At 41.7% G+C, this 27,987-nt stretch overlaps 1 protein-coding gene across 3 annotated transcripts in view; it reads right to left on the bottom strand.

Moving 5' to 3' along the window:
* OSBPL3 (oxysterol binding protein like 3) overlaps positions 1 to 27,987 on the bottom strand; it is a 194,276-nt gene that overhangs the window by 91,702 nt on the left and 74,587 nt on the right. For all 3 annotated transcript variants that reach the window (XM_065938633.1, XM_065938632.1, XM_065938635.1), the window contains one exon: positions 2,916 to 3,155. In XM_065938633.1, coding sequence (XP_065794705.1) covers positions 2,916 to 3,008 — 93 coding nt within the window. In that variant the 5' untranslated portion in view covers positions 3,009 to 3,155. The remainder of the gene's footprint in view (positions 1 to 2,915; positions 3,156 to 27,987) is intronic.

Raw genomic sequence — 27,987 nt, 5'->3', positions numbered from 1 at the left:
GATAAGCACAGAGACAGGGATAGGGGGAAAGCAAGTGCAAAATCACACCCTAAACTGTAATTCCAAAGCACATGAGAAACACTAGCATTAACGAAGACGGCCAGTAAATTTAACATCTGACTTACCTCCTCCAGATGGAATGAACAGAACCTAAAAATGACTTTCATCTGGAGCTTTAAAAACAAGTAGGTTGTTACACAGATTATCTTCACTGGCTGTATTTTAAAATTCCTCAAATGAAATTTCTTATTATACATAAATCTTAAAGTTTTAAATGTTGAACTTGAACTATCCAGAGATTGGAAACACAGCATGATCATTATATTTAGAATCTGAAAGACCCCTGGAACAGGCTGTGTTCCCTAAGAGTCATAAAGTAATAACTTCCATGGACCCTGCATTTCTGCAGCATGTTCAGAGACTAAAAGACAATCGTGGGATGGTGTATGATGGAGAAATGGACATGAATTGCCAAGGTGGACAACACAGAGGGAAAAGTTGAGCCAATCCTATAACGGAACACTTATTTTGACAGAAGGATGGAAAAATGGACATAATAAGAAAAGATCCCTAAAAAACAAACATGGCTTGATAACTAGATTCTGGAGAAGGAAATGGTGACCCACTCCAGTATTCTTGCCTGGAGAATCCCATGGACAGAGGAGCCTGGCAGGCTACAGTCCATGGGGTCGCAAGAGTCAGACACAGCTTAGCAACTAAGCCAGCACCTCCACCATAACGAGATTCGGGTTAAAGTTGGAATGCCTTGCTGAGCTACCATGCTCAGTTGCTTCAGTCATGTCTGACTCTCTGCAACCACATGGACTGGAGCCTGCAAGCCTCCTCAGTCCGTGGGAATTTTTCCAGGCAAGATTACTGGAGTGGGTTGCCACTCCCTCCTCCAGGGGATCTTCTTGACCCAGGAATTGAACCTGTGTCTCCTGCATTGCAGGTGGATTCTTTACCGATGAGCCACCAGGGAAGACCCTGAGTTGCAATAAACTTATTAAATTCTCCATCTTCTCTGCCACAGAGGAAAAGTAAGTATTGATATTTATAAAGCAAAATTACATGCACATTAAATTGAGAGATCCTAAATATAAAAGATGACCATTCGGTGAATGAATGGCTGAATGATCAACCCATTCTAAGTCAGAAAAAACAGTGAGGCATTACGCATATTCTTACTCTTTATGCTGGAACTCAAAAATAAAAGCTCTGTGAAGAACCAAATCAATCAGTTTCCAGTAACACATCAAAAACATGTTTCTGTGGTATTCAGTCCTAGAATTTCATTTCCCTGCTCCAACTGCTATGCTGTTATATATAAGCACCGGCTGCTTGAATGAATCACATGCTATCCCTCTATCCAAGGAGGACACAGGAATAGACGCTACTAAGTGCAAAACATTGGGGGAAAATAATACACTTTGCTTTAATCCCAACCAGATTTGCGGCTGACAAAAAGAAACACCCCCATGCAAAGCTGACAAAGAGGGTGAGCTTAGCTACCCTCATGAAACTAGAATTCCTAGGGAGCCATGATGTATTCTGGAGGAGGGCATGGCAACCTACTCCAGTATTCTTGCCTGGAGAATCCCATGGACAGAGGAGCCTGGAGGGCTACAGTCCGTGGGGTCACAAAGAGTTGGACACGACTGAGAGACTAAGCATAGCACAGCACAGCGCATGATGCATTAGACAAGGAGTAATTTTCGTCATTTGTTTTTAACCCCAGAAGGAGGTGATGACAGTAATGGATGAAAAAATTATTCTTCCTAACCCCTCAGGGGAGATCCTGGAGAACTCCCCAAATGCCCCTATGGCAAAATCTCATTTGTCTGGAATTATAGATTCTAATGCTATGAAGCAGTATTGAGAGGTGACAAGCTCTCTGTCCGAGGCAGTGTTGGAATGGAAAGACCTGTGATGACGTGTCATAAATGTGTGGATGTGCCGGAGGTGGGTGGTTGCTTGATAGTTGCTTCCAAATCTGGAATCAAGGACTCAGGGTCAATTTAGGTCAGTGCGTCCCATGGAGGAAAGGCAAAGCCAGCACAGCCTGCAGACGTTGAAAAGGCTCTGAGACCACTTTGACTGTTAAACTCGCAGCTTTTGAATAGCCCACTCTCTTCTTAACTGAAGGTGAAAGAATTATAATGATTAATGTGCATTTACTGCCATGGATCTAAAATCAGCAAATTCTGCCAACAGGGATTTTTTTTTTTAAGAAAGGAAACCAAGGAACAACATATAATTAGCTGACAGTTATTTAGGAGTTAATTATTCAGTCCTTTGTTTCACTTCTTCCTACTTAATTCCTTTTGACCACTTCTCTGTTGACTTGCTTTTCATGCCCATTAGAGAAGTGAAGCAGGTGAGACTCCAAGTTGTAAGGGGGCACTCTGTGATTGGAAGCAGTCATAAAAGGTTTGGTAAAGGGAAGGAAAGGAGGGCAGGAGAATATTATAATTACTGGAAAAGTGATTGTTTGCTTTTCTGTTTTGGTTAGCGGGGTGTAAAGGAAAGGGTGAGCTCTGAAGTCAAACAGAATGAGCTTTGGTTTCTTGTTTCTGCCACTTAATAGACAATCTGTGGGTCCTCAGGCAGAATAACTTGGTTGGTCTGACTCAGCTTCCTTACAGAGAAAACAGGAATATCAATATCTGTGTTGGAAGACAGTGGCAACAATTGAATAAAATAATGCAAAGAGCCAGATATAAATTTTCCCATCCAGCAGATTCTCAAGCTGCGTTATGAAAATTATATAAAATTTACTCCTCTCAGATAACTAAGATACGACTAAAATCAAATGTCCCTAAAATGAGAAGTAGGAGTTCCCAAGTAAATGTACACATTTTAATCTGCAAATTTCTTGATTTAAATTTGCTCTTAAAATTTCCATTAAACTTTACCTGCCGACTTCCTTGCTTGGAAGAGCAGCTGCTTGTGCTCCTCGAAGGTGAGACCAATTTTTGGGATACCGCAAGGCTCTTCTCATCACTCATCTTGAATAGCGTGTCACCTGGCCTCAATGTAGTCAGAATGCCATCAGAAGATACTGGAGCAGGGAGTATGGAAGTCCCACACAGGCAGGTGGCTCAGCTTTTATCCAATATGTTCTAAAAGCATTTTGGATGCCCTAGAGGAAATCCCTAAAACCAAAATAAAAGAATTAGCAAGAAGGTCCCAGACATCAGACATCATCTATAATTAGCCACTGAATGTCTGAAAGTGGTTTATCTACACCACAGAGTCATGATGGTTAGTCACATAAGGGACTGGGAAGGAAAAGATGCTTTATACCTATCTCTTATTGGAAATTATGGCAGCAGTTTTTCACGTACATGGTTCTTCATGTAGCTTTGCAATATGACAGGCTTAAGAACATTAGTAGAAAATCTGAGTCCAGACACATAGAAAATCTATACCATAAAAAAATCCCAAATCGCAGTGAGATACCACTTCACACCCATGATGATAGATTTAATCAAAAACCTGAAAAATAACAAGTGTTGGAAGAAACTGGAACCTCCAAGTAATCCTGCTAGAAATTCAAAATGGTGCAGCTGTAGTTGACAACAGTCTGGCAGATTCTGAGAAGTTAAACATAGAATTATCCTATGATTCAGCACTTATACTCCTAGGTATATACCAAAAGAATTGAAAAAAGTATTCTAACAAAAACTTGTACAAGAAGGTTCACAGCAATGCTATTTACTCACAGTAGCCAAAGGTAGAAATAACCCAAATGTCCGTCAACTGATGAACGAATAAATTACATACTGTAAATGATAGGGGTCTGGATGTTTGTGCCTCCCCCCAACCCCCTATATCCAAATTCATATGTTGAAATCCTAATGCCCAACGAGATTGTATTAGAAGGTAGGGGTTTGGGGAGGTGTTAGGTTCTGAAAGTAGAGCCCTCATGAATGGAATTACTGCCCCTTATGAAAGAGACCCCAGAAGTCCCCAGCCCCTTCCACCTTATGAGGCTACCATGATAAGCCTGCCATCCAAAGAGGGTACTCTGACCATACTGGCGTTCTCATCTTGGACTTCCAGCCTCCAGTCCTGTGAGGAATAAATTTCTATTGCTTATATGCTATCCAGTCTGTGACATTTTGTTAGAACAGCCCAAACAGAATAAAACAGTGTATTCACACAATGAAATTATTATTCAGGAATTAAAAGGAATGAAGTACTGACACATGCTGTAACATAAATGAACCCTAAAAACATTATGATAAATGCAACAAGCCAGACATTTAAAAAAAAAACACATATTATATGTTTCTATTTATATGAAACATCCAAAGCAGGCAAATCCATAGAGACAGAAAGCCAATTAGTGGTTGTCAGGGGCTGGGGGATTTGAGGAATAGAGTTCAGCTACAGGGTTTCCTTTAATGGTGATTAAAATGTTCTAGAAGTAGTATATTGTGAAAGTACTAAATGTCACTAAATTATATACTTGAAAATGGTTAAAAAGTTAATTTTATGTTATGTATATTTTACTCCAATTTTTAAAAATCCCTTTCTGTTTTTTTGAGGGGATGGGGTTGGGGAATTTGTTCTACCAAAGGTTTCTGGAGACATCTTCTAAAAAAAATTACGTGGTGTAACAGAAACCATGGGGAAAAGCAGAATTTTCCATATCATCTATTAGTATATTAGTAAGGGTTTCCCTGGTAGCTCAGCTGGTAAAGAATTCACCTGCAATGCAGGAGACCCCAGTTTGACTCCTGGACAGAGGAGCCTGGTGGGCACGACTGAACAACGAAGCACAAAACTAGAACGGTCAGTAGGTGAGTCCATACTACTAATTGCCAAGCACTTTAATATGGGTTCCCCACACAGTGTCTCATTTCATCCAAGTCTGATGGGAGGGATGTTATATGTATTTTATAGGAGAAAAAGACAAGTTTCCAAGAAGTTAGGTCACTTGACCAATCACACAGCTGGCAAGTGACTGAATCCAGGCTAGATGCCAGGCCTATAACCTTGGTGCTGGAAATTAGCATGCCTGGGTAACCAGGGCTGGTGAGAACAGCTACTGCCCCATCTCTGGGACCTAAGAGAACTGAGGAGCTGAGCTAGGAAGACTCAGGAGGGAGCACATAAGCAGCCAGCTCTGAAGAGGCAACGCTCTATCTTTTCCACAGCACCGATCTCCAAGATGGCGGGTATCTCTGGTGGGGAAAGGGACAGACCAGGACAGACGCAGAGACCCCTTTATGAAATTGAAACCCCTGAAACTGAGTTCCATGCTGAACTGGTAATTAATCTCCCCATCCAAAACATTATTCCCTTTCTTGTTTCACAACTGTTCCTCCTCAGGATTGAAGAGTATCAAAGTAACAAGGCAGGAGCCTGTGGAGCCTTTCCAGGAAAGACCAAGTTTCTGAGACTGTTATGTCACCTGACCAATCCCCCATCCCCATGTCCTCCACCTGCCTCTTGTTTATAGGAGAAACTTGTTTATATAGAAACGTGTTTTAGTTTCCTAGGTCTCCCCTGCGTCTCAAAACACTGGCTCAAGAGTTAATGATTAGGAAATATGATGATGTAGAAACAAAGAATGGCTTTTGGGCCAGGAAACTGGTAACAATTTAGACCATAAACCAGCATAATCACTCAACTCCCAGTTCCATGAAAGATATAAAGGTCTGACTCAGACCTGTTTTTGCTGAAATCAGGACCCCACCAGATGAAAACTGCTGACCACAAGCATGGAGACCCCCGACTGGGTTGAAACTAGAAGACTGGTGATGCTGGAAACTTTACCTTGATACCACTCAGTATAAGGGCTGTGCACAAGCTGAGTACACACCCCGCAGTCCCCTCACTTTCACTGTCTTTAAAACCTTTGTCTTCCAACTGGCAACTTGGAGATGATCTTAGGACATTAGTCCACCATCTTCCCAGGCTGCTGAGCTCCCGAATGAAGTAATCTTCCCTTTTCCACCAACTCTTGTCTCTTGAGTACTGGCCTTCTGAGCAGGGAGCAGTTGAACCTGGGTTTGGTGCAGCCTCACCTGGTTACATTTACAAGTGGTTGGCTGTGCTGCCCCCGGCCACCCCTTCAGCTCTTTAGAGGGGAACCACTGCCTTCATCCACAGCCCTGAGTTAAGGATGACTAACAAGTTTAGGTTTTGCCTTCAGACTTTTATTTAACACACTAAAGTTCAAAAAAATTCTCCAACTTTCCCAAGCATATTAACAATAATTAAATTTTTTTTATATCTAATTCATTTGGTTCTTAGTAAATTATAAAGAATTATATAGCTGTCCAGGAAGAAGCTAGTTAAATATTACATCAAACTTCTGGTTAATTGTTAAATACTCAAGTGTACTATTCCTTTCACTAACACTTCTAAAATAATGAATATGCCAAGGTCATAAAATAAAACCAAGACAACAAAGAAAAACATCAAAATCTCAGAAAATAAGATAAAGGTAAGTCAGAGAACTCAATTCCCATGTTGCTTTTATAGTGCTTCCCTACAAATCTATGTATTCATCATATAGCGAATCCAACAACCAATAAGACTAAAAGCAAACCAACACCAGCTTCCTGGGAAGTTAGTTTTACTTACGGGGCATGACTAATTGTACCTAAAGTTAGAAGCAAATGCAGCCCAGTTAAAAATGACGGAGAGAGGCTGTTAAAATATATCAACAGTGTATTTAAAAGCAGTGTTGGCTGTTGCTATTTAAGAAAGAAAGAAAAAGAGAAACCTGATGGGAACCCCAAATGATGAAATGTCTGTGGGGGCAGCCATTGCTATGACAACCGGTTTCACAGTGGATGAGAAATGCCAACAAAGGGATTCCACTTTTGTGTGTTTTTTTGTTTTGTTTTGTTCTGTTTCAAGGCTGAGATTCTAACAGTGAAAGCATGGGACAAGGTAAAGTGTGACATGTGCAGAGGGACAGAAAAGAGCACTTAGTCCATAAAATTAGAGTCAATTCTGAAACTGCCAAATCAGAAACACCATAATCGTGTTCTAGAGTAGAGGCATCTGATTCAAAGAGTCATCTTTATCTTTTAACCCTGTCAAATTTCATCTTGCAGGCAATAGATACTAAGGCCAGAGCTGTGAGTAAGCTAAATCCCATACTCATTGAAATTGGAACTTTGAGTAAAGACCTCTGAAGGTACCATCTGCTGTGGCCCCCACCCCTGCCTCCTCCTCCTCCTCCTCTTCTGGGTAAAAGAAAAGGTGGGAATCCATAACCCTGCCCACATCCACCCCTGGGTGAATTTGAGATGATGCCTAAGGAAAGAGATGTCTAACCTCATCAGAAATTCAGTCAAAATTACTAGGGGCAGCTTAAAGGACAAAAGAAGTCAAATTCTGGGGAAAGGATATGCTTAAATCAGGGCAGAATAAAGAATGAAGGCAGCAGTAGCCCCAGACTAAGGTACCAGAGGAGTAAGCTGGTTGCATGGAATGAGGCAGCTATTGCCTCCAACTTAGGGGACTCTGCAGGCTGGCCTGGGGATGGCCGAGGCAGGGGGGAGGGCTCGGAGGTGGGTCACCAGAGGAAAGACCTCGATGAGAGTTCTTACACAGAGGACCTTGACAAAGGGGAGTCACATGAAAGTCTGGTGTCATCTACTCCAACTAGCTAAGTAAAAGGGCATAGAGAAAGCCCTATAGGGAGACAGACACTGGCCAGCGGCCAGGCCACAGATTCAGTGGTTTAAGTCTTGAAGAGGAGGGTACACGTGAAAAACCCTGGTGCTTTCAATCCCTCCATGGACAACCTCTAAGTCAAGAAGATTATTGACTTGAACAAAATATAAGAGTTTCCTTGCTCATAGACTGAGAACAACCTTAGGACAATATTTCCCCCTTATTATTCACTGAGTCAACTTACATACAGTAAAGTGAACAAATCTTAAGTGCACAGACAACCCTGAGAGATTACATTTTATATTTGCAAATACTGACATAACCACCACCTGGATCAAGAAATGGAGCATATGTAGCCTCCCCACAAGGCTTCTGCACCCTCTGGCCCTTGATCTGCCTGGTGGGGAGCTGGTTTTTCTGCTCCTGCAGGTACTTGTCAACATTACCCCAGGGACAGAGAGCTGGGACCTCCCAGCTTGCTAGAACAGGAAATATGACGGCTCTTGTGCCTTCTGGCTAATACAAGTGTTTGTTGTGCAACAGAACTCACTCTGAGACTCACTCTCATTTCAACAAATCACCTAGTAGCCAAATCCAATAGGGATAAGAAGCTCAATGCATTTACGTCAATTCAAAAATGTTTCTCTTGGGCCTCTGGGATGAGCTTGGGTCCTCTCTCACCACTGCCACCCAACTGGACAAGCAGTGGGGTCAGGTCCAACTGAAAATGGAGCTCCAGTTACAAGTCCACTAGGCTTAAGATGTGCAAACAAATGCCGTCCCGAGGCTCAATTAGGGAAGAGAGAACTCCTATTTCTACCAAGAAAGGGGACGAATAAAAGACCAAAGCGCTGTCAAGCAATTTGGCAACAAAGGCTATTTTAAGACCTATTTTAGAAATTTTCACTAAGAATAGAATGTACAGTTTGGGAAAAGACACAAAGAAGAGATTCACATCAAGACCTACGTGCCTTCATGAAAAGAGGCTCAATATCACTAATTATTAGAGATATGTAAATCAAAACTAAAATGAGGCATCACCTCACAACTGTCAGAATGGCTCTCATCAAAAAGAACACAAATAAAAAAGTCAGTAAGGATGTGGAGAAAAGGGAACCTCCATGCACTGTTTGTGGGAATGTAAGTTGGTACATGCTAAGTTGCTTCAGTCATGTCCAACTCTTTGCAACCCTATGGTATGTAGTCTACCAGTTTGGTGCAGCCATTATGGAAAACAGTATGGAGGTTCCTAAGAAAACTAAAAAATAAAATTACTATATAATCCAGCAATCCCACTCCTGGGCATATATCTACACAAAAACATAATTCAAAAAGATACATGTACCCCTATGTTCATAGCAGCATTATTCACAATAGCAAGACATGGAAATAACCTAAATGTCCATCAAAAGATGAATGAACAAAGATGATGACACACACAAAAGAATACTACTCATCCATAAAAGAATGAAATAATGCCATTTGCAGCAACATGGATGCAACTAGAGATTATCATACTAAGTGAAGCCAGAAAGAAAAGGATAAATACCATGTATCACTTATATGTGGAATCTAAAATATGGCACAAATGATTTTCTTGTTCAGTCACTCAGTCATGTCCAACTCTTTGCGATCCCATGGACTGCAGCACACCAGGCTTCCCTGTCCTTCACCATCCCCCAGAGCTTGCTCAAACTCATGTCCACTGAACCTACCTATGAAACAGAAACAGACTCACAGACATAGAGAACAGAGTTGTGGTTGCCAAGGGGATGGAGCAGAGATTGACTGGGAGTTTGGGGTTTGCAGATGCAAACTATTATGTACAGAATGGATGGGAACTATATTCAATATCCTGGGATAAACCATAGTGAAAAGAATATAAAAAAGAATGTAATATGTATATAACTGAGTCAATTTGCTGAACAGCAGAAATTAACACAACATTGTAAATCAACTATGTGTGTGTGTGCTCAGTCATGTCCGATTCTTTGCAACCCCATGGACTATAGCCTGCCAGGCTTTTCTATCTCTGGAATTCTCCAGGCAAGAATACTGGAGTGGGTTGCTATTTTGTACCCCAGGAGATCTTCCTGACCCAGGGCACAAACAGGCATCTCTTGTGTCTCTTGGATTGGTAGGCAGTTTCTTTATTACTGCATCACCTGGGAAGCACTTCAATTAAAAAAAAAATTTTTTTTTAAAGACTTATGTGCCTTGAAAGGAGTTAGACATGGGTTTAAACTGGTGCTCCCTTATTACAAACTCTGTTCACCTTGATCAATGTATTAACCTCTCTGATCTTCAGGGTTTCCTTATGTAGGAAATGGGGAACTGTGAGGATTAAATGAGAAAATGAGGATAAAGAGCCTGCCCTGAATGCAATAGACACTTAAGAAGCTAGTTTCACATCCTCCTTACTTGACTTCCTGGAAGTGACATATGCACCAAAGATACAATCCTATACTCCTCTTGCAACCAAAAACAAATAAGCACTCTACAGAATGTTGAAACATTTTTGTCTTTCAATATATTAACATTTCCCCGAATCTGTAACACAAGTGTGAAGAGATTTTTTAATTGTCAAAGCAGCATGCTTACTTTGGGATAAGCCATACATGCAGAAAGATTAAAGCCACATAGTTCATCACCATTGGCTGCCCCCAAAAGCAACTAAACTGGTACATCTGGAATGGCAGTATATAACATAGCCATTTATTGATCTATTAGACCTGAGGGTCTGCACTCACACACTTGGTCATGTTTTGCTTGAAAAACAGGGTTTGCTTCCAGCCTTGGAAACAACTCCTATGAAGACCAGATGGCATACAGTTTCAGTTAATTTAGAATTTCCCAGTAAGATATGCCAACTAGAGAAGGTTCTTTACCACCCAGTTCAAGGATTAGCCACCGCAGTTATTGACCTTCAACATACCAAGAAAGGATTTCGGGGTGAAATCAGGAATAAGGCACTCTGTGCTCTGAGAAAACTGGCAGAACAGACCTTCAGATAGTTAGATATTTTCAGAAGAAATTTTATGCAGGCAGTTTCTTGCATCTTTCCATACTTAGAAAAGTATTAAAACCATTAACTAAGATATTTGCTCCTTGTGACTGGCAGCAATACCCTGCCAAGATGTGTGCTTGATTGCATGTAGCCCTTCTCCAAAATCACATACCTACTGAGCTATTCTCCCAACTTCTTCGAAGCAGTCTTCAGGGTGATCTGAGAGGCTGTCTCTCAGGCTACAGCCCTCAGTAAGCACCCAAATAAAACTAGAACTCACAGCTTTCATGTTGTATGTTTGTATTTCAGTTGACAAATATATGGATAAATTATGTACTGAAGTAACACCAAAATATGTATAATGGAATGTCCATTTCATTGGTAAAAGAAAATTATTCAAATCCTGGATATGCATCTTTTTGAAAATGATACCTTCTGAAACCTCTTGATTCCCAAAAATGCTACATGATCAAAAGTAGGGCTTTCATTATTTGATTGTAAGCTCCAAAATGATCAGAGCTTTCCAGATGCTAGTTCTAACCACAATGCCCTTGGACAGCTGGCCCTGGCTTTCTGTGTGTGATGCTGGCCAATCTGCGTTAACTATCTGTACTCTGGAAGGCTGGACTGATCCAGGGAGGCTGACATCTGACTGTCCCTGGGGGATGAGTCCTGCATCTCAGAGGCAAAGGAGTTGCCAATCCCCCACCCCCACCCTAATGGCAGACAACCCCTCCACAAAATTTCTGTGCTTGTATTTTCTCTGTCCTAGACCCGCTGGGAGGACAGGGGTCTAGAGGTCTAAAGATGCAAATGCTTACTTTGTCACATTAAAACAGAATATCCATTTCCACCACCTCCCAATCCATGAAAAAGCACATTATCTGCCCTTTGTGATCCATTTCTTCAGAGATGAACATGTTATTGTGCAGGTCTCAATCCGGCAACAGAAATGCATGGGAACACAGATTTGAAGTGTGGCAGTTTCCATGAGACAAAAACCTCGACAGTGACACCAGGTTTAAGTTCAAACCATTTATCTTCTACCACTGAATAAAAAGAATGAAAATCCTCAAAATACTAGTCAGTCACTACACAGAATCCTGGAACCTAAGAGTGAATTCTAACCCAACTTTTTACACAAAGCAAGAATTCTGTCAGTAACATTGTTAGATCATTTTTTCTTGACCATTTCCCATAACAGAAACAGGGCACCCCATGTTACTTTCTGTTAAAAATGCCTTTTCACTTAGAGTTGAACTTTGTCTCACTAGGACACATGGGTCCTCCATCTGCATTCCATCACTAAAGAGAGCAAGACGAACCACTTCTATCACCTTCACATGCATTGAAACTACCATCACTCCCACTCCTCACCCAGCAAATCTTTTCTTCCCCAAACCAGTCACATTCACATCAGCCACTTCTTATCTGATCTTCGTAATCACAGGTATCCAATTCTGATTACACTTCAATTTGTCTGTGTTTCCCTAAAAATGGTGCCCAGATCTAAAGACAACTTCCAGGCGTGGTCTGCTGAGAGCAGGAGAGAAAGAAATAATCACCTCCCTTGCCTTATACATACTGCAACTGTTAATACTGCCTCACTTCATCCTAGCTGGGGACACCCACTTTCTTCCTAGCATGCACTGTCCTTATAGTTCTCTAGTACTGTGATGTGATAGGAACTGTGGAGAAGTTGGCCTGCCTTCTTTCTGAGCAGGATTCCTTACTTCCTTCAGCTGAAATTCAGGACTTGATGGTTCTTTATTATGATTAATTACCCATTAATCATACTTTATTTTGATTTATTATGTATATAATAAAAATTATTATGATTTTATATAAAAATAAAAAAGTATTATGATTATATTAATTAATCAAACTTTATTATGATTAGTTTTGAATCATCATTCCAGCCTATCTAGATGTTTCTGGGCAGTGACTGTCATTCTGTGTGTCTGGCCAACTTTTCTTTGCTGTGCCATTCAGAGATTGCACAGGCATGTGAATTCTGTCCTCACCCGAGTAAATCACACGGGAGATTTAATAAGAAGAGTGTCAAGGGCACTGAGGTTTTCTCCGTAGATTGATGTTAATTTGTTCATTAATTAACATTTCGGGGACCAACTGTGCCAACCCACTGCAAATCCCCATAACTGTAGAGTCAAGTCTCATTTCTCAAAGTGCCCAGATCTACCTTCTTCAAAATCGCATGGATCGTTGTTTAAAAGGCAGATTTTGGAAGCTCCAAAACCTTCTTTTATTATCCAAAGCTTGTGGGTTTTCAAAAAATGAGCTCAGACCAGGAGCATCAACATTACCTGGGAGTTTGTGAGAAATGCAAATTCCCAGGCCCCACCACGGACCTGCGGATTTGGGAACTGAGGGTGGGGCTGAGTCATCTGTTTTCAGCAAGTTCTCCAGGAGATTCTGACACACAGGTGTAAGGACCACTGCTGTAGGTGAATACTGCATCTCTGGCATAGAACCTTGGGGCATCCGGTGTACTTTCATCAGGAGATTGGAGGAGACCCTGAGCCCTTTTCCGAGGAAGATTCTGTCCTGTTTCTTAGCTTCTCCTTTAAGCCAAGGACAGCAAAAGCCAGGTATATGTGTTTCCTGTCCCCACTCTCATGCTTAAAACACTCCCATCATGGTGAGTTTTCTCCAACAGATCTCCAAAAACCTGGAAGACAGTTGGCTGGAAAAATACTATACTGCCAAGGTCCACATGGGTACAGTGGGGCAGGCAGAGGTCAGTGAATCCCTTTATCCTGATCAGGAGCCTGAATTTCAGAAGACAATCACTGTGGTCTGGTCACAAGAGTCACCACCCACAGACTTATCCTTGATCCTCATCACAAAGCATCTACCCCTCCAGGCTCTTGCCAAACATTATGACCTTGAACACTGTACTGTCCAGACTTTATAGGCAATGAATCTCAACTCTGACTGCACATTAGAATTACGTAGGGAACTTTCTAAAATGCTGATGGCCAGGCCCAGATCTATCATATTGCAACCTGGGGTGGGGGTCAGGCTTTTATACTCTAAAACCTCCACAAGTGATTCTGATGTGGAAAGAGTTGAGGGCCACCAGCAAATAATCCAGAAATATAATTTGTACACTCAGCTCAAGCCAGATCATCAAATGGATGAGCTGATGGAACTGTACTATTCTGATCTGTGAAGAACTGCTTTCCCTGAACTATCCTCTAGACTTAAGCCCCTGACCTACAATGAAAGAGATCATATTTGTAAAAGCAAAGAGCTAAGCCAACAACCCACCGAGGATACTGGGAAATTCTGTAGAGTAGTGTGATAATTAAGACTACAAGCTCTGGGGCTTCCCTGGTGGCTCAGTGGTAAAGAATCCATCTGCCAATGCAAGAGACCCAGGTTCGATCCCTGGTCCAAAAAGATCCCACATGCCGGGGAGCAAGAAGGCCCTTCCTTAAACCTGTGCCCTAGAGCCTAGGAATCACAGCTACTGAAACCCACATGCCCTAGAGCCCACTCTCTGCAATACAAGCCACTGCAATGAGAAGCCTGCACACCACGACTACAGAGTAGCTCCTACTTGCCTCAACTAGAGAGAAGCCAGAACAGCAAGGAAGACCCAGCATGGCCAAAAACAAACAAACAGATAAATAAAATTAGGGGGGAAAAGACTAGAAGTTCTGGATTCAAACTGCCTGGGTTCAAATCCAGCCTTAGTAGGTGGCTTTAGGCAAGTTTTCAGCCTCTCAAATCCTGTGTTTCATTTGACAGTTGGAAATAAAGCATTGCCCCCAAGGGGCTGTTGGGGTGATTCGATGAGTTAATCCATATAAAAGCACAGAAAAGGTAAGGGGCAGTCATCTCTGGATGAGTTACTACAGGATGTTGTGGTCACTGTTGTGACACCACCACAGTGGTTGCTTTTCTCTTTTAAGGAGAAAAATTAAAAGGATATATACAAATATCTATATTCTAGCACCCCAAATTAATAGGTCTCCATCCTTATCTGCATAAACATATCTATCGTTTTTTTCTTAACTTTTAAAAATTGTGCATAATAAATACTATCATACCATACGTTTCTTTCTGCAGCTGGTTTATTTTCACTCAAAATTATTACACACATATACACACACTGGGCTTCTCTGGTGGCTCAGATGGTAAAGAATCTGCCTGCAATGCAGGAGACGTGGGTTCAATCCCTGGGTTGGGAAGACCCCCTGTAAAGGGGAACGGCTAACCACTCCAGTATTCTTGCCTGGGGAATTTGACGGACAGAGATGTCTGGTGGGCTATTCTGATGTGCAGAAATGTCCATGAGGCTGCAAGAGTCAGACACAACTGAGCAACTAAGACACATACACACACACACACCCTCGAGTTCATTCCTACCACATAATTCCATGATATGATTTCACCTTGTTTGACTTACTCTCCTTTAGGTTGTTTCTGATTCTTTGCCCTCAAGAACAGTGCTACAGGATCTGCTTCTTGGGAGGCTGTGGCCTAACTGTCTAAAATAAGCGGAACTGCTGTATCATAAGGTAGAACTAGTTTTAGTTTTACCAGTTATTCCATATTGCTCCTCCAAATGGCCATACCAATTCACACAAGACAAAGGTTTCTTTGAAGGACCTTTATAAGAATAAGCTATACATTCAGATCTCAGTATCAGAATGCCTCTCCTAAGTGACCGGCTTGTTATAGCTTTTAGCCATTGAGAATTTATACATAAAAACGTATGCCTCTTTATTTGGGGCACGAGGGTGCATGAATCAGATTCACGGCAGCACTGCTGGTGAACCTCAGTGGCAGAAGAAGGGCCTCTCCATGTGCCTGGCTTACCTTCATTGTCCCTGTGCTCCAATTCTCTTGACTTCCCACTATTTCCTGTGTAGCGTGTGTCTTCTTGGAAACCACTTCAAAGAGTTGGTGAAATTAAGATGATGTTTAAATAAGTTATCTTTTTTTTTTAAAAAGCTAGAAAGTTGTACAAGCTGCTGCTGGGCTGTTGGCAAGATGTTCTGACAGTGGATAGTCTTCTTCCTACTCTCGGTTGCCTTCCAAGGTATTTCTTTAGGTGAGCCCTGGCCTCAGCTTGACAGTTCCAACTGCCTCCAATGTCTGCAAGCGGGAAGGGGGGAAGACACAGACAGATGGTGATTCTAGTGCACAGAAGTGGAAGACAGCATGTCAGTGAAGAAAGGAACAGGAGATTGGGAGAAACCTGAATAGCCACGGTCCTTACTAGTAGCCTTCCAGAAGTTTACAGATGGACAATTCAGAGCTGGCAGGATGTCTAGGAGAGAGTGCTTACAGGCAGATGTGGAGAAGGAGGTACAGGTTATTTCCAAATCTTATGAAAATTCCATGTCACACACCTAAACAAATCCTAGGCTTCACCAGAAGAGAAGCTATTGACTCAGATCTTAATTTTCTACCTTGCTCACAAGGATATCACAAGATAGATACCTTATCAAACATTTCAAATAGACTTTTCATAGGTCTGACATCCTTAAAAAATAGGAAGAGTTTGCTATGCGTAAACCCTCTCCTCTGGCTGCCTTGATGGCCAGGGCTTGGTTCCAATGCCGAGCCCCTACTGCCGGTCACATGTCCCCTAGTTAGGCAGCTGTCTACATGCTCTGCTGCCCTAACCTTTCCAGCCCATAGCCTGGTGGACACGCCTGGATTTATCACTAGAACAGGAAGCCTACTGCTTACTTCACGAGCAAACTCATCATTCCCTTATGCCGATACCTGTGCTGACTCCCCTGATTTTGATTAAGACAACCACTCCTCTCCTGGTCCAACCCCAACTTTCTCTCCCAGATCGCCCAATTCTGCAGATTCTAGCTCTGCCGAGACCCTTACCTCCTCACCCCAAAACTTGTTTACCATTCTTTCATCCCCATAACCGCCAATCCTTTTTAGACCCCCATCAGGGGGGGGTCTCCACTTTTTCTTTTCCACCACTTCAATCTACCTCATGTTTTCCTGGCCCAGTTCATCTTTCCAGAAAGATTCCAGTGTCTCTTCTCTACTCCAAATTTCCACTGGTCACTGAACCTGCTTAAAAATCCTAAGCCCTTCACAAGGCAGTGAAATTTATGTGAATTCAGACTCTGGTTCTATCTACCACCTGCTGTGTGTTACTAAACTACTGAGCTGCTTTCTCATCTGAAAAAGGGGCTGAATAATCATACCAAGTCTTTCTGAAGACTGTCTGAAATAATGCATGTCATACACTAAGCACCGTACTTGGCAGACATCACTCAGTTATATTTTAGTTTTATTAACCAAACCTCAACTGTAAAATCTCACACCTGCATACCTAACATTGTATACTCTCCTGCAGTTACACCACCCTGCCTTGGTTCTTAGGCTAGTTCTTTTCTGCAAAGAGCACTTCTAATCTGATGTCTCTCTTCCATCTACGGAAATTCTCCCCACCCTCCAAAGGACATCGCAAGCGTCATCTGTTCCATGAAACCTTTTCCGAAAGCACACCCACCCCTGGTTTTGTTTCTCTTTTGAACCCCTACCTTACTTCTGTGCCTCCAAGTATGTCATAAGTTGCCCACATTTTGAGATTACTCTTTGCAACCTGACCACTAGATGTTAGATCTACATCATGATCAATGACTGAATTTTACTCATCTTTACATTCTGGGGGAAAGCAACTTAAAGATGAGTGGCCATGACAATCGAACCAGACTGAATATCCTTCCTTAATCTGAGTTAAGAGGGAAAAAGTCCTCTGCGTAAGCATATTGATTTATTTCCAAGGAGCCACTCTCCTTCCCTCTTCACTAGACTTACTTGGGATTACATGTATATTTCAGAACATTTTAGCTATCCCTTTCCTTTTGAAGTCTCTTTACCATTTCTTTGGCCACAGGAGAGATTATTTCTTTCTTTGACCTGTTTGAAATGTTTGTAGCGTACAGAGCTCTGCCCAAAGCATGCTTCTTTGGGGATTTCATCTCCTGGTTCCTGTCACTTTACATCACTGGACAATTCTGTTTATGGGTCAGAAAGAAATCTAGAGCTATCCTTCCTTGCATTATTTTCTCAGTCATCTTAAAAATTAAATGATCAGCAGAACAAGTCAAGAGTTTATAAGAAGTTAGCAGAATAAAACTTCCAGTGGGTTTTACCAACATATTTTGGCACCCCTTCTAGAGTTGGGCTTCCCCGATGGCTCAAATGATAAAGAATCCGCCTGCAAAGCAGGAGACCCAGGCTTGATACCTAGGTTGGAAGATACCCTGGAGAAGGGAATTGTAACTCAATCCAGTATTCTTGCCTGGAGAATTCCATGGACAGAGCAGCCTGGTGGGCTACAGTCCATGGAGTCACAAAGACTTGGACATGACTGAGTGACTAATGCTAAGAGTAATAATCTCTGAGGAGAAAGTACCATCCATAAGCTGTCTGGCAATCCATAATACTGACCCTGCTATGGCACACTTTCTGTGGTCTCTCTTATCCCCATTGCCCTCACCTAGAAATCTACCTTTAGGGCCTGGATTTCCATAGGCCTGCTTCTTAAAGCAAAATATTCCCTTCTAGAATACTATCTTCATCATTACAAACATCCTAACCATCCTGGTGAGACAAATTAGATGATCAAATCAAGGCCCAACTTTTAATGTTCACCTGCTTAGTCCTCAGAGGCTGCATCATGGCCAACAGCTACAGGTGTGACAAGCATCCTGCTTCCTGGTGTTTTTTAAGTGAATTACTGAAGTTCTCTTCCTTGGCCACTGGTCTTCTCTGAGCTATGCCTATTGTTCTCTACTCAGTCAGATTTCAATGCTTTTTTTCTTTCCATCAAATTGCAGTTGAATTCTCTTGATCAGGTTGGCAAAACATACACACTGATCCTCACAGATGCCAAAACCTTTCCCAGCACACCAAACCTTCTTTATCAACACTGTCTGTGTTACAGCTACTTGCACACACTTTCTGCATTCTTTTCCAGCTCATGGTCTATCCTCCTCAAAAAGTAGGAATACCACACATCCCCCTGCAGACCTTCTGCTTCCTACCATGACTTCAAAGCACCAAGGATACATTTGTGGTTTCTTTGGACAATTTAGTGTATTTTCTTAAAAACTTTCTTCTTCTGTATTGGAGTAGAGCCAATTCACGCTGTTCAGATAGTTTCAGGTACACAGCAAGGGACTCGGTCATACACACACATGTATCCATTCTCCCCCAACACCCTCCCATCCAGGATGCCATATAACACTGAACAGAGTTCCCTGCGATATACAGTAGGTTCTTGTTGATTATCGATTTTAAAACATAGCAGTTTGTACCTGTACAGTTTACATTTCTTTTATCCAAAGAAATGAACAGGGTGATGGTTTATAGCTCTGAAATTTTGGCAGGTTATCATGCATGCAAGGAGAGATAAGAAAGCCGTCCTCAGTGATCAGTGCAAAGAAATAGAGGAAAACAAGAGAATGGGAATGATTAGAGATCTCTTCAAGAAAATTAGAGATACCAAGGGGATATTTCATGCAAAGATGGGCACAATAAAGGACAGAAATGGTATGGACCTAACAGAAGCAGAAGATATTAAGAAGAGATGGCAAGAATACACAGAAGAACTATACATAAAGATCTTCACGACCCAGATAATCACAATGGTGTGATCACTCACCTAGAGTCAGACATTCTGGAAAGCGAAGTCAAGTGGGCCTTAGGAAGCATCACTATGAACAAAGCTAGTGGAGGTGATGGAATTCCAGTTGAGATATTTCTAATCCTAAAAGATGATGCTGTGAAAGTGTTGCACTCAATATGCCAGCAAATTTGGAAAACTCAGCAGTGACCACAGGACTGGAATAGGTCAGTTTTCATTACAATCCCAAAGAAAGGCAATGCCAAAGAATGTCCAAACTACCACACAATTGCACTCATCTCACACACTAGTAAAGTAATGCTCAAAATTCTCCAAGTCAGGCTTCAACAGTACATGAACAGTGAAATTCCAGGTGTTCAAGCTGAATTTAGAAAAGGCAGAGGAACCAGAGATCAAATTGCCAACATCCACTGGATCATCGAAAAAGCAAAAGAGTTCCAGAAAAACATCTATTTCTGCCTTATTGACTACACCAAAGCCTTTGACTACATGGATCACAATAAACTGTGGAAAATTCTGAAAGAGATGGGAATACCAGACCACCTAACCTGCCTCTTGAGAAATCTGTATGCAGGTCAGGAAGCAACAGTTAGAACTGGACAAGGAAGAACGACTGGTTCCAAATAGGGAAAGGGGTACATCAAGGCTGTATATTGTCACCCTGCTTATTTAACTTATACGCAGAGTACATCATGAGAAACACTGGGCTGGATGAAGCACAAGCTGGAATCAAGATTGCTGGGAGAAATATCAATAACCTCAGATATGCAGATAACACTACCCCTATGGCAGAAAGCAAAGAACTAAAGAGCCTCTTGATGAAAAGAGGAGAGTGAAAAGGTTGGCTTAAAACTCAACATTCAGAAAAGTAAGATCATGGCATCCAGTCCCATCATTTCAAGGCAAATAGATGGGAAAACAGTGGAAACAGTGACAGACTTTATTTTTGGGGGCTCCAAAATTACTGGTGGCTGCAGCCATGAAATTAAAAGATGCTTGCTCCTTGGAAGAAAAGTTATGACCAATCTAAACAGCATATTAAAAAGCAGAGACATTATTTGCCAACAAAGGTCTGTCTAGTCAAGGCTATGGTTTTTTCAGTAGTCATGTATGGATGTGAGAGTTGGACTATAAATAAAGCTGAGTGCTGAAGAAAATTGATGCTTTTGAACTGTGGTGTTGGAGAAGACTCTTGAGAATCCCTTGGACTGCAAGGAGATCCAACCTGTCTATCCTAAAGGAAATCAGTTCTGAATACTCATTGGAAGGACTGATGCTGATGCTGATGCTGAAGCTCCAATACTTTGGCCACCTGATGTGAAGAACTGACTCATTTGAAAAGACCCTGATGCTGGGAAAGATTGAGGGCAGGAGGAGAAGGGGACGACAGAGGATGAGATGGTTGGATGGCATCACCAACTCGATGGACATGTGTTTGGGTAAACTCCAGGAGTTAGTAATAGACTGGGAGGCCTGGTGTGCTGCAGTCCATAGGGTTGCAAAGAGTCGGACACGACTGAGCAACTGAACTGAACTGATAATGCATGCCTTGGCTTATCGTTCACCAATATCCATTTTACTTCTTTTAATCACAGAACTCTCAAGCTTAGCTGGGCATAAGCTCATCTAATCAGAAGCTACATTTCTAGCTTTCCTTGCAGCTTGGTGGCCACCAGAGAGATGTGAGTAGAAGCTGTGTTAAAAACAGCATACCCCCCAACCTTTCCTCATTCCTGAGGGCTGAGAGATGGTGATAACTAGACCCAGAATTGAAAGCCATTATTTGAGGATGGCAATGTCACTGTACCAGTCCAGGAATAACCATACCTGGACAGTCACAGGAAAGAGAAATAAACTTCAATCTTGTTATTTGGGGGTCTCTCAGTTACAAAGGTTTATTGCAAACAATACAGGCTCTAAGAAAGTAGCATGCCTTACAATCAGGAATCTTGGGTCACCTTTGTACCCCTCAACAGGAAGTTGCCAACCATATCTACGATGGTCAGCTTCCTGGACCCAGAAACAGGAACCCCTGAAACACCGGCAGTAAGAATCCTTACTGTTTGACAGAGCGGAAAAGCCACGGTTTCCAAGTTCCCAAAGTATACTATCTTCTCCTAAAGCAACCCCATATTCTTCAGTAGGCCTTGGGGTAGAGATGAATCCTCAAATCACTTCTCCTTCTCCAGCAGGACAGCCCCCTGCATGTTGTATTTATAACCAAACAGTCCTCAGAGCCATTCTAGAACTGAAGACTTAATGTTCTGGGTGGAGAGGGGTGAGTCCATGGGGCATATGACCATCCCTCCACTCGTGAATGAGAAAATCAGAAACAGGCTGAGTTTCCTTCTCTTTCTGCTATTTAGCCACCCTGATTTGCCTTTCTCTGTCTTTAGAGGAAGAAACACTGATGGATAAAGGTGGGCTAGTGAAGAAAACTATCATGAAAGACAAGAGGCTGACTGAGAACAGCCAAACTGATGAAAATTCAACTTAATATCTATAAAGTGCCTACCTAGACAGTATATTAAAAAGCAGAGACCTTTGCAGATAAAGGTCCATAGTCAAAGCTATGGTTTTTCCAATAGTCAAGTATGGATATGAGAGCTGGACCAAAGAAGTCTAAATGTCAAAGAATTGATGGTTTCAAACTGTGTTGTTGGAGAAGACTTTTGACAGACCCTCAGACAGCAAGAACATCAAACCAAACAGTCCTAAAGGAAATCAATTCTGAATATTCATTGGAAGGACTGATGCTGAAGTTGAAACTCCAATACTTTGGCCACCTGATGCAAAGAGCTGACTCATTAGAAAAGACCCTGATGCTAGGCAAGATTGAGGGCAGGAGGAGAAGGGGATGACAGAGGATAAGATGGTTGGATGGCATCACTGACACAGTGGGCATGAGTTTGAGCAGGCTTCGGGAGATAGTAAAGGACAGGGAAGCCTGCTGTATTGTAGTTCATGGGGTCGCAAAGTCAGACTGAGCAACTGAATACCACCACAAAGTGTTCATAGCTCTGCTAACCCCAAATGATGGAAACAAGTGACCTGAAGCTTAATCCAAGGAGGGAACCACCCTGGCCAAGGAGATAAGGTATCTGCAGATGAAATGAGTGAGAACACAGTTCAGAGTGGACTATCTAGCAGGTTTTGTGGACATTTCACAGGGAAGAGTTCAGTGAAGCTGATGTTGTGAACTGTTAAAGAGGTGCCCTGAGGGGAGCCTTAGAGATGTGGACAGGACATGACTAGGTAGAGAGGAACATGGGGGGTGGGGAGGACACCTCCCACAGGACTTCCCAGCCTGGCTGCCTGGCAGGATCACCCTGAGGAGCATCTACAGACTACCAAAGTCTGGCCCCACTCCATACCAACTCATCCAGATGCTCTGGGATGAGGCCCAGGCAAGTTCCCCAGGTGACTGTGATGCAGTGTGTGGGTTGAGAACCACTCCCTGATCCTGCATCCAGAAATGACAGAAAGATTTACTCCACAGAACTGTCTTCTTTTATCTCAGCATTTCACTTCATTTCAGTATCTAATGCCAGACCAACGTCTACTGCATCTCATTTGTACCAAATTAAGATGCAGAGCAGGATGTGACTTAGCAGTTTAAAGGGTAAGAAGAGAGAGCACCTCCTAAGAACTTAAAATAACATCTTGTGGTTTGAATTTTATCAGTGGGTGTTGCGATCCTCTCTTAACTGACAACTGCTGGCGGAAGCAGGGTAGATTTTAACAATCAGCAACCACAGACAGCATTTCATTACTGATCTAAAAAGACTATCAGTTGAGTCACTATAAAATGTGAATGTGAATTTTTTAAACTTCTCTCTATCACTCATAAAAATCTACTAAAGTCTGTTCAGCAATGTAAACATTAAGCGAACAATGACTAATACTCCATCAATGTTACTTGAATGCTCTCAAATAACAAGAAACGAAATACCTAGTGGTTGTGGTTCAGGTATCAGATGTACACACTTCAAGTTGTCTGTCCCCATAAGTAAAAATAACCCAACGACTGAGATGCTAAGCTTCAGACAAATTCTATAAAAGGTATTTCCCAAGATATTATGTATATATTTGGGGAGAATTGCTGGGGCAATAGTAAACAATCTCTTGTAAGAGGCCAGAAAGAAAAGTCACTAATTTAGCAAATGTAGGTGGGGAGGAAAAAGGATATGGGGAGTTTTCCTCTCCTAGGGGATGGACTACTGCAAGAAAATGGGCATGAGACACTTTTAAACCAGTACAAACTGAAAGACAGTAGTAAGGAGACACAGAATAAAAAGGCAGAGAAAACACGCTTTTTAAAAATCGGGGTGGTTACTGGCAGACTAAAGCTAAAAAGGCGAGCAAAAGGTAAAGCACCTCTGCCACTAATACTAACCGGGAAGGTTGTTTTTTTCCTCCAGTAGTGTGTGTATATCAGAAGCAATTTGAAGACTGTGTCTAACTCTAGTTTTTTGTAACTAGTACTAAACTCAACATGTGGCAGGTTATTTGTTTATCAGACTGATGCTCAACACTGAAACAAACCAAACAACCCAATTAAAAAATGGGCAGGAGATCTGAACATTGTTCTAAAATAGCCATGCAGATGGCTAACAAGCACATGAAAAGATGCTCAACATCATTAATCAGAGAAATGAAAATCAAAACTATAGTGGCATCATCTCACACCTGTCAGAATAGCTATCATCAAAAAGAACACAAATAAGAAATGTTGGTGAGGATGTGGAGAAAAGGGAACCTTCATGCACTGTTGCTAGGAATGTAAATTGGTGCAGCCACTGTGGAAAACAGGATGGAGGTTTCTCAAAAAACTAACTACAGAACTACCATATGACCCAGCTATTCCACCCCTGGGTATATATCCAAACAAAACAAAACAAGAACACTAATTCAAAAAGATACATGCACCCCCAATGTTCATAGCAGCATAATTTACAGTTACCAAGATATGGAAGCAACCTAAGTATCTATCAACAGATGAACTGATGAGGAGGTGATATATATACATATACACATATATACACAACAGAAGACTACTCGGCTATTAAAAAAGAATGAAATTTTGCCATTTGCAACAACATGGACCGACTTGGAGGGTATTATGCTAAATGAAACAAGTCAGACATAGAAAGATAAATACTGAGTGGCATTATTTATATGTAGAATCTAAAAAATAAAACTAATGAATATAAGAAAAAATAAACAGACTCACAAATATAGAGAACTAGTGCTCACCAGTGAGGAGAGGGAAGAAGGGAGAGGAATGATAGGGGTAGGATATTAAGAGGTACAAACTACTATGTACAAAATAAATAAGCTACAAGGATAAAATGCACAATGGAGAATATGGCCAATATTTTATAATAACTATAAAAGAAGCATAACCTTTAAAACTGTGAATCTCTATATTGTATACCTGAAACTTAAATAATATTGCACAGCAACTACACCTCAATAAATAAATATAAAAACAAATAAAACCAAAACCTGTGTCCCCTTCCCCTTGCTTCTAGATTTTATCTCAGAGATAGGCAAAGAAATATTCTAAAGCATCCATTTATCACACTGAAAAAATTCTGTAGAAAGGTGGATCCTAATTGATTAGGAGTTTGCATCTAGTGAGAATGTAAAGAAAGAGTAATAATAGAAAGTACAAATAAGAAAATCTAAGTCACAAGTGAGATATAAAGTATCAAAACTCCATCTGGTTAATTTTTGAAATAATTTTCAGCAACCAGGACCCTGCTCTTCACTTGTTTCCTCTACATTATGCATTCATTGTAGATATCAGTTGAACCAGGGGTTTAGCACACTGAAGGTGTTTCAACACACTGTTTTGCATTTAGACAGCAACTATCATCAAAGAAGTCCCAGTACTATGCAAATGGAAACTCCCCCATCTCACACCCAAAGGCAGAACAGCCCCAGCACTGAACAATGACAATCACACCTCCTGAAAATGAGCCCCAGACTGCAAGGCTTATCAATGGCTTAAAAGAAGCTGATGCCAATTCTGAATCATCATTACTGAGTGAGGAAGATGTGTCTTCTAAAGACAATGGCACCAAGATGTATCTCATCCCAAAGCTTGTCTTACAAAATAACACTAACATTTCTCTATACATTGGTAGGGTCTGTTGAACCTGAGCAGGCTTGTGACCATAGCTGAAGCAATGCTTTCTGACTTCCAAGGCTCTGTTAGAAATTATAATGTAGCTTTCGCTTGATGCTCTCTGTCAGGATGCTTACCCTTCAACTTAGCCATCATGATGTGAGGATAGCAATGTGGAGAGAACACATGGAGGGGCTCAGCTGGAAAAGAACTGAGACCATTCCATCAGCTGATGGCATCAACTCCCAGACATGTGAGTGAGCAAGCCTTCAAACATCAATCTTTGTGCAGCCCAGAGGACACGGAGCAGAGGAGAGTCCAGCAGTCCCCACAGAGTCCTGTTTTAATTGCAGATTGGAGGGTTAAGTAAATGTCACTGTCTTAGCCCACCCAGTTTCAGGGCCGTTTGTTATGCAGCATTAGGTAACTGAAACACTCGGCAGAAACTCTTGGCCCATCTTCAGGCTAGTCAGGTGGGAAGCATGAGAACATAGGGTCAGAAAGACCAAGTTCAATCAGCAGTAATGACCAACAGGCTTCTCCGACCAGAGCATCCCACCCCTGTCACACAGGTCAGATTTGGAAGAGGGCTCCTTGGTCAGCAAACCCAGACCTCACTCAGAAAGTCACTTACGCAAAGCACACGATAGAGTTTATGGGCCAACTAGCTGATCCAGGTAGGTATGTGCCAGATATTAAGGAAGAGACCACAAGTAGAACACTGAAAATCCCATACGTAAATGGCCACAAACCCCTTCAGAACCCTTTAAATACACCTTTTAACACAGGCCTCAAAATCCCCACTTATCACTTGGCATTTCTCTTCAATGGCTTAAGCAGTGGTTGGGAGCGAGTTTTCAACTGGCAACTGAGGCACAAAGAAATTGCCCTACTAAGGCCACGGGGTCAGTCGTTGTGGGTACAAGTAGGACAGAACCCAGGACTGTACATCAAGAACATCCATTCAGAAGGGGAAGAGGGAATTAAAGTAAAAGCCCTAAGTATTTAAATATTTCTAAAGAGCAGTTTTATCGTTAAAGATTTGAAATCTCCAGTACCATGGATCCTTTGGAAAGGACACTGATGAAGTCTTGGACCTTGGTCAGGGTCTGGTTGATTCCGCAGTGCAAAGATCTAGTCTCAATCATACATGGGATTCCCCGGACGCTATCTGGTGCCCAGAAACCAGAGGATGCCAGCAAGGCAGTAAGAAGAACAGAGTTTCATCATCTGAGTTGGAGCAGAAGAAAGACTGAAAGCAGTGGGAGGGAGGCAGAAAAGACAGGAGAGCATTCATTAAGGCTGTAATGAACACTGAATGACTGTGAAATAGAAGCTCAGCATCTGAACCAGAGCCAGCCAACAGAACTTGGGGTGCTGTCTGACATCACAGCCTCTAGTCAAATGTGGATATGAATTAAGTGCAACTGAGAAACTCAATTTTAAATCTTAATTAACTAAATAATTTAAATTTCCATAGCCATGTGTGGCTGGTTGCTGCCATGTCACACCGATACAGCTTTAGACCACACCATTCTAAACCTCTTATTTTCTCCCTCCTTTCCCTTAGCACAAAGTGAGAATACCCTGGGATATTTCTGCCTCCTGAAGCCTTCCAGGTGTGTTCCCACTCCAACCAACTCTGAAAAAATCAACAGCTGGTTGACAGCTGAGTCATCACAAGCCTGGTGCCCAACACTTAAATGTATTAAGTCATCTGGGAAATTTTCTTCCCCACTCCTTCCATTGTTTGGAGGCAATGAATTAAAGAATGAAAGCGGCTATTAGTTTTCTACATGAGGTCAGCAGGGATTTTTAAGTAATAAGCCCAGCTGCAACTTCCAGGTACTTCAAACTGTGTCAGTACAAAGATTAGTTCCTTCAACTCACACAAGTTCCATGGAAAATCATTAGGAGCATTACAAAAAGATGTGTGAAGTTCATGTGTCTTTTAGGAAGGGCTTATAACGGCAGTTCAGTTTAAAGAAAAGAGTCTAAGACATGAGGTAAAGGATCATGTTTCGAAACAGAAGAAAAAAGAATTATCAGTTCAAACAATTATCAGATGCCAGTTTGTTTGGCATCTGATATTTACCACTGTCTACTATCTTCAGATGGAAAAAGAAAAAAACCCTCCATCCCAGGCCAGCAAAGTACCTTTTCACAGAGAGTGGGGAGGGAGGGGAGAAGCCTTTTACTTTTTTTTTTTTTTTGCCTTTTACTTTTAAGGGGATTCCACACAGTTTTGCAGTCCTAGGAACAGCTCCACAGAGTTGCCCAGTAGTAATCTTTTGGCCTGGGGGAAAACTGTTTCTTTAGCGAGGAAATGAGATGTTCACTAAGAAAACAGCTAATTTCCCAACATTCAAAACTTCCCATAAATCAATATTCAATTACCAACTCAAACTTATTGCCCAATATAGTTCTACCATTTCAGGCAAACAGATATTCTTAAAAGTTCCCCATTAAGACAGGCATTCTCATAAATCACTCATGTGTGCTAAGTCACTTCAGGCGTGTCTGACTCTTTGCAAGCCTATGGAC

Source organism: Muntiacus reevesi, chromosome 6, assembly GCF_963930625.1.
Source record: "Muntiacus reevesi chromosome 6, mMunRee1.1, whole genome shotgun sequence".
In the NCBI taxonomy this organism is placed as follows: Eukaryota; Metazoa; Chordata; class Mammalia; order Artiodactyla; family Cervidae; genus Muntiacus; species Muntiacus reevesi.
This window is presented reverse-complemented; position numbering and strand designations above follow the sequence as displayed.